The sequence below is a fragment of the Patagioenas fasciata genome, chromosome 22, assembly GCF_037038585.1.
Source record: "Patagioenas fasciata isolate bPatFas1 chromosome 22, bPatFas1.hap1, whole genome shotgun sequence".
In the NCBI taxonomy this organism is placed as follows: domain Eukaryota; kingdom Metazoa; phylum Chordata; class Aves; order Columbiformes; family Columbidae; genus Patagioenas; species Patagioenas fasciata.
The window spans coordinates 6078888-6086926 of NC_092541.1; the positions used below are offsets into that span (position 1 = coordinate 6078888).

At 52.4% G+C, this 8039-nt stretch overlaps 1 protein-coding gene across 1 annotated transcript; it reads right to left on the reverse strand.

The window, feature by feature from the left end:
- Window positions 1-2084: 2084 nt before the first annotated feature.
- Window positions 2085-2465, reverse strand: LOC139829641 (feather keratin Cos2-3-like). Its single transcript, XM_071818112.1, has one exon. The coding sequence runs from the start codon at window positions 2463-2465 to the stop codon at window positions 2085-2087; it is 381 nt and encodes a 126-aa protein (XP_071674213.1).
- Window positions 2466-8039: the final 5574 nt, after the last annotated feature.

An 8039-nucleotide genomic window follows, 5' to 3' on the forward strand; every position in this document is an offset into this window, starting at 1 on the left:
TTAGTTTGAGAACAAGAAGATAACACCCCAGGACAGAGTTAAAGTTTTTTAATTGTTATCTGGGAGCCAAGGACTTTCAGAGCACTCTTTCTCCTTTTGTGGGGCAGCTGGGAAGGGGGACATAGATGGGCCAGACCTTGACTGACACCCAGGCTGATCAGTAAGAATATTCCATGCCATTAACATTGTGCTTCATATTTAAGGATGGTTGGGATCTTCCAGCTAGGTTTTGGGTTGGAGTCAGGATGGATGGGGATGAAGACCTGTTATGGTTCTGCTCTGTTTTAGTGGAGTGCTATTCATGAGTTCCTTTAGTTCAAAATTTGGCCATCCTGACATTTTGCAGTAGCCTCTGGGCCTTTCTGCCTTTTTTTTCTCTTTCGTCTCTGGGATCGGCTGTTTGGGACTAAAGTATTGCTTCCTGGGAATGGCTGTGCAGTGCAGAGTTTGTGAGGGATTACATTGAGTACCTTTATTTTCCATTTCCATTTTATATATAGTACTATTAGTAGCAGTCTATTAAAGTTATTTTATTAAACTGTGTTTAAATCAGTCCGTGAGTTTCTCCCTTCTCTTTTGATTCTCTACCCTGTTCGCAGTGGGGAGGTGGGGGAGTGAGCAAGTGGCTATTGTGGTTATATTGCTGGTTTGGGTTAAATCGTGACAGTCAGGCAAGAGCAGGTGATGTTGATGAAGGACTTTGGAAACTGTCCCTCCACAAGAAAAGGATCTCTGCCAGTGTTTGAACTTTCCAGTTGGGAAAAGGGCAATATCCACAGCCCCCTATGTGGATGGGTGCATGGCTGGCTGGCTGACTGGGTGGATGGGTGGATGGACAGATGTGTTCTGCTCATCACACTGACCCTGGCTGAGGCCTCAGATGTTCTTTTGATCAAATCAGTGCCCAGTAGCATTGGTCAAACAAGAGGGATGGTTGTGAATGAACGTTGCCTACCACAGCCAGCTCACAGGTGTTCCATTGCCACCTGCACTTCTCAAGGGGTCTAGGATGATCAGCTCCTGCACAGAGCTTTTAGAGAGCAGAGCAGGTCCTGACATAGCAGTACCTTGGGGGCCCTGGTCTCGAGGAAAGCTGCTCCATCCACTCTTGGGGATGAGCAGACACCACAGAGCAGTGATGGACCTGTGGGTGCTGGTCACTGTCCTTGGACTGTCCTGGCCCATGGGGTGTTGGGCTTCCAGGGCCTCCAGTGTGTGACCCAGTGTGCTTAATCCCGATACTGATCTGTGAATGGTGTCAGCCTTGCATGCCTGCCCAGTCCTGGGCCCTGTCAGGTTCTGTAGGGGTGGTGGTAGGGCTGCAGGGGGGAACCAATCCCTGCTGCCGGTGCCCATGTGTGCTGGCCATGGCCCTCAATCAATTGAGGAGGTGAGGCCGTGGGGCATCCCTGAGGATATTCCATCCATCCACACTCCTGCTGTCCCCTGGGGACACCTTTTGTCCTCTCCTCCTTCCCTAGCACAGCAGTGACCAGAGCAAGAGGTGTCCCATGCCCAGAAGCCTGCAGTGTCTTGCCTCCTTTGCCTCCCACAGAGTTGTAGCTTCTCAACTGAGGATAACAGAGGTTGTGCTTCTTGTTTGCAGGAACTCTGGGTGTATGTTTGGGTCAAAACACTGCAAGGTGAGGGCTGATGGCCACTTGCTCTGTGGTGGCTGGGTTGTTTTCCATACTGTCACGGGATAGTGCCCCAAAACGGTCCAGTGCACTGGGTCTCAGTAGCTCATTTTCCCTGAGCAGCTTGGGAGGGTGCATATGGAGGAAAGTCCCACTCAGAGGCCCAGGCTGGGATGCAGAAATCTTTAAAGAGTCTAAAGAGGGAACTGGGGCCCTAGATGCAAGGATCACCAGGGACAAGTGAGAGTCTGCACCCCTTTGCCATTTTAAAGTTCACACAGAGTATCTGACTGCATTTCACAAAGAGTGAAGGCTGGATTTGGAGAGCCTTGCAGCTAGGGGAGCAGAAGAAAAGGAAGGAAGGGAAAAAGGAAGAGAGGAAGAAAGGAAGAGAAAGACAGGAAGAAAGGAAGAAAGAAAAATTTGATAAGGAAACATGAGCCATGTTCATGGATTCATTCTTTGTCCAGCACCATGTCTGTACTTCCTGGGGAGCCTTCCCAAGGGCCACGTCCAGTAGCTTTTGCAGGGGAGGCACTTTCTGCCACAATAACGAGTGAAAATGCCAGAGAGGTCACAGCAGCCAGAGTTGATGGGCACTCCATCACAGCTGAGGATTCTGCCAACAGCAGCAGAGGTGGAGGAGCCCACAACGGTGTTCTGTGGGAAGAAGCTGAGGATGGGGCCAGGCAGGGTCACCACCACAGGGGAGGGCTCAATGACAACGGTGGAGTTCTGGCTCTGCCTGACATATGGCTCATTGCGGCTGTTGGCCAGTGGGATTGGGCTGCAGGGCTGGCAGGGCAGGCACTGGTCATAGCAGGACATGCTCTAAGGCTCTGGATGTGCAGGGATGAAGCAGAGCACAAAGGTGGGTGAAGAGCAGCATGCTTACACTGTCACAAAGGAACCAAGGTCACTACTGAATGGGGACGTGGAAGCAGTGCCAGGGACACAGAGTCTTCATTGATTCAGCCTGCCATGTCTCTACAAAGAGCAGGGAACCTCTCTTCCAGTGAATAAACCAAAAGACCCAAGCTCTTTGAGCAGACATTCTCCACGTTTGCCACTCCCATGGCAAGGAGCTCCAGGACCAAGAAGTGAACAAAGCCAAGTTCAGCTAAGAGGTGTATTGAGGAAAGATCTGACTTTGGAAGAGGAAAAGAGACTTCAGACCCACCTGGCACCCAAACAGAAGGAGGCAAGAGAAGTGGATGAGAGAGCAGGCAGGGCCTTGTCTGCCTTTTATACCTGCCCTACATTGCCGCAAGGCAAGAGGCACTCTTGCAGGGGTAACAATTTTCTGACAAGCTCATCTTGAATGCAAACCATCACAGGTAATGAGATGGGTGGTGCTTTGGTTTCTTGCACTGCTGCCTTTTCATATCCAGGTTTGTGTCATACCCCTTCCACAATGAAGGCTTCTTCTAATCCCTGAGATGAAAAGCCCCCAGGATTTCTAGGGTAGTAATGAAGCGGTGCAGGCACAAGACTCAGCTCAAGTGCTGCATTTGTCTGAAGCAGACAAATGTTGTCATTCTGGGACACCCTGTTATGACTGAAGTGTCGCTCTCCAGAAGAAGCTCCAGGGATCCTCAGCTGGATCCCCAGATGCTCCTGTGCATAAGGACCCACCATATCCATCTCTTTCCCTCCCTCCTCAGCTCACCCCCAATGCTCACTTTTTTCCTCCCCAGGTGTGTGCATTATGCTGCTGGTTTTGACCCATCCTGCCCAGCACTGCCCTCAGGACAAATTATTGGACTGTTTTGACTGATCTCCTCTCTGTGCAGTCTGTGAGTACACAGACAATGCCATGGGCTTGCCTGGGGCCTTGTCCTTCCCCAGAATGCTCTAGCGTTGCTGTGGTTCCCCCCAGGTGTCCTCAATAGAATCTACAGTTTCTTGTGTTGTTACATGTATTCTTGTCTTGTGTGCTATTGTGAGCAGCTCTTTTTGTGTGAATTCACTTGAGAGCACAAATTTGTGCGTGATTCCACACCTGTGTGTATGAGCCTGTGTGCGTGTGTCCTTGTCACTCATCAGGAAGAAATGAGGCGCTCACAGCAGGGACACTCTCTATTGCTTTGTTCATGAGCAACATGTGTCCAGGGTCAAAAGGAGCCCAAGTGCACTTCAATGGCATGAAACTGCTAGAGATCTGACCATGCAAGAGGCGCTGAAATGCAGCACCTGTCTCCTGAGCCCTCCTTTTCCTGCTCCTCCAAACTTGCCCTCCTCTACTGTTGATTTCCAGCCACAACAATGATGGTTTCGCTCCAGTTTAGATCCTTCATTTAATTACAAGTTACAGTATTTGAAATGCCTCAGCACAGTGGGAAGTCCCCTCCACATCTCCCTCCATGTGAGGGCACAGCCACAAGACAGCTGAGGAGGGTGGGGATTGCTTTATGGGCAAGGACAAAGACTGAGAAATCCTGCACAACCATGTGCTGGCCATCCCTGAGTGGATGTGCTTCCAATGCATTGCTGAATGTGTCTGGCACGGCACAGAGCCCACGCTTGTGTCCAGGACAATGTCAAAGGTACTTGTGCAGCCCATGGATTAGGTGTTGTGCCATGTAGGGACTATGACCTTGGATGAGACAGGTATTGAATGAAGAGAACATGGACTCTACTGTCGCTGTGCTGTGAGTGGAAGGAAAGACCCCGTGGCTTGCACAGGAAAGACAAAGAACTGATAACTGCTTTGGACTTCAGCACCCAGGACCACCATGTCCCGCACTGGAATCTCAGTCTGAGTGCGCAGCAACTGTCCGTGGAAGGGAAGAGACTTTGGCTTTGAGGACACATCCTCCAAAGCCTGGTATTTTCCCACAGGGGTGAACAGAAGAGACCCTCTTTCCAAGAAGGGCTCTGCATAGTGAATAAAGTTCCTGAGCCCATCTCCCCTCCTGAATGTTTGTCTGCCTGAGCTAAGGTCCAACTTGGAGACAGCACAATCGAGAGGTTCCCTCCTTCCCTCCAGTGACCGCAGTGAGACCAGTGCCAGGGAGTTCTGCTGGCAAACCCAGGGCTGATTCTCCTCTCTGTGGAGCTGCCTCTGAGCTGAAGATTTAGTGTAGCCAAGGGCCAACCTCATCGATTTCTCATGGTGTAACCAACACTGTAGAGAAGGGAAGTGCAGGGGAGGTGTGTACCTGCAGTTTGAAAGGACCTTTGACACCCTCTTCTGTACATGTGGAGCATGAATGTCTTCATTAAGGAGCTGATAAGTTGTGTTAAAATGAAGAATGTGTCTGTCTGGCACCTCATGAAGCTCAAGAAGAGCAAGGGCAAGGTTTTTTTCTGGGGTAGAAACCAGACCATGCAGTAACAGATGTTGGGGTGTCACTGCTAGGAAGCAGATCCACAGAAGACAATGTGTGTTTTTAGGAGACACTTAGCTGAACACAAGACAGCATGTGCCCTTGCAGCCAAGACCAACCACATCCTGAGCTCTGACAGCCCAAGTATTGGTAGCAAGTGCAGGAAAGTGTCCCTACCTCTCTGTCCATTTGAGAACCCACCTGGAGTGCTGCTGCCAGGCTGGGGCTTCCCAGTCAAAGAAGGTTATCGACGTATAGAAAGGAGTCCAACAAAGGCCACCAAGGGGCATAGTGTGCTGCCAAACCTCACAACTGAGGAGAGGCTGAGAGAACTGGGTCTGCCCATCTTGGAGATGTCTCATGTAAGACCTTCTTGCTCTCTACAACTTCTTCATCAGAAGATGGAGAGAAGATGGACCAAGACTCAGAAGTGCACATCAAGAAGAGTAGAGGCAATGGACCAGTAAATGAGATGTGAAGAAGTTTGCCTAAGCAATAGGCTGAAAGAAAAAAGAACTGGAACGGGATTCTCAGTGAGGTTGTGCAATCTCCCTCCTTAGAGGTGTTCAAGGCTGGAATGAATGTGGCCTTGAACAACTTGGTCTAAAGGAACCTTTTCCACCAGAGGGCCAACCTATATGACCCCTGGAAGTCCATTATCACTTACATTCTCACTGTATAACTCCCACCTTACCCCTGTTCTCCCTGACCCCTGCACACTCACATTTCTCCTCACACTCCCTCTGCCACAACACAACTTTCAGGCATTGTACTGGGACTACACAAAGGCGGATGGAAGGAGACTCTCAGCCTCCTTGCTGCCAACCGCAAGAAACCAGTGGCTGCTATTTCCAGCTCCTGAGCTCAGAGACAGCTCTGGGAAGCTGGTCCATCTCCTGCGTCAGGGCCCTGCTGTTCCCCAGGCTGCAGCCGGCACGGTGTGGGATTCTTCTTGCTGGAGGAGGGGCAGAGTCCATTTCCCAGAAGCCAAAATTCTGGCCGTGCAGAGCCCCGGAGCCCGGAAGAGAGGAGAGATAGGAGAGGCGAGGCGAGGAGAGGAGGACGAAGGGGAGGAGGACGGGGAGGAGGGGGAGGAGGAGGCGGCGCGTCCGGAGCAGAGAGCCGGGGCTGGCGGGGGGCAGCCAGGCGCAGGCGGCGGAGCGGCGGGATGCGGCGGTGCCGGGGCGCAGGGCTGGCGGGACTGGCCGCGGTGCTCCTGGGTGCGCGGGGCTGGCGGGGCTGGGTGGCCGCCCAGACTTTGCCCGGTGTATTCCCTTGGGACCCACCACAAACTCTTCCTTCTCCTTTTGTCTCTGTCCTCTCTCGTTCCCCTTCAACAGCTCTTTTGAGTCGCTTCTGGGTAGTCTCCCTCTTTTCCATTGTCTCTGTGATTACAAGACTGCTTGCAGGTATACCTATCTTTCCATACACGCACTATTTTCTCTGTAAATTCAACACTTCTTATTTACCCGATTTCAGCCCACTTTCATTTTAACACTCACTCTTGCTCTCCACTCTTCCTACCTTCACTCATCTCTCCGCTCCTCTTTCTACCTATCTCTCCAGGCCGTTTCCATCAGTAACCACTCTTCCTACTCTCTGAAGACCCCTCTGCTCTCTCACTCTGAGAGTTTGCTTTCCTGCACCTCTCCATTATTCAAATACATAATCTAATCCCCTTATGCTTTCAACATATATTTTTTCGGAATTCAGCCCTCCGTACTTCACTGCAACACACCCATTCTCATCCCCTCTTCATCCATCCATCCATTAATCTGACTTTCTTTCTGTGTCACAATACATCAGTTCCAAAATCCCCCCAAACTTCTTCTCTCGCTCCACACACATCCAGCACATGACCACTCTCCATCCCTGTTCATGGGTACATCTTCCCATCCTTTCTTGTCCAACTCCTTCTCACTGCCAGTCTACCTAACAATTTCTTGTGGAAAATCCGAGTTGGGAGAATTTTGATGATCATTGGTCTTTTTTTCCTTCTTTCTCTGCAGTGACTGTGGGCAGAGCCCAGGTGCAGCAGGAGCCCTCGGCAGAGACCACCGAGGGCACCGGTATCAGCATCAGCTGCTCACATCCCAACATACAATCGTACTACTACATCGCCTGGTACCGTCAGCTACCGGGCCGACGTCCCGAATTCCTCGTGAACAGTCCTAGAGGCTCCTGTCGGACCCGCCGGGCCGGCTGTCGGTGGCGGCAGACCGCCGGTCCAGCGCCCTGTGGCTCTCCCGGCCCCGGCGCGGGGACGCGGCGGTGTATTACTGCGCCTTGGATGACACGGGGAGAGGAGCCGGGGCTGCGGCCGGGCACGAACCGCCGCGGGCGGGGTCGGGTGGGTGGGGGGAGCGGGTGAACCACCCCGGTCGGATCCCCCAGGGGGCGCTGCCGCTCCGCCCGCCGGTGCCGCCTTCTCCCGCCCGGCCCCGGGACGGTTCCGTCGCCCGAGCGGCACCGGCACCGGCTTCAGCATCAACATCGGCATCGCCATTGACATTTCCGTTGCCACTCCCCGCGGGACGGAGACAGAAATACCCCGTCACAGCAGGGTGGAATCGCGATCGAAGCAGTGGCGGTGGCCGGCGGTGGCCGGGAAACAGCGACTGCACCCGCCGACTCCCGGCGAGGAGCAGCGACTTTCTGCTCTGCACAGGGAGGCGGGCATCAGAGATCCTCCTGCCCACGGGCAGCTGCACAGCCCTCGCTCCTGCTGCACCGACCGTCCCATGGAACAGATGGGAGCTCTTCTTGGGATTTTGGTTTTCCCCACCAGCACAGCCAAGGGATCCCTGAGCAGGTGCTTTCCTCTGCCCTGTAAACACAGGGACTCCCCTGCTAAAGTGCTAATGCAAAATTCGACTTGGAAAAAAACAACCAGAAGGGGTTTAATTTTTGCTACTTTGTTAAAGCTCAGATATGCAATTTAAAACTGTGTCCTCCAGCTACCACATGTGTAGGGGAAGGGTCAAAGGAGGAGGAAAGAGAAGGCTGGGGAGGAACAAGGGGACTGAATAGAAAGGAGGAAGAAAATAGAAGTCGGTACCTGCACGTGAGGCAG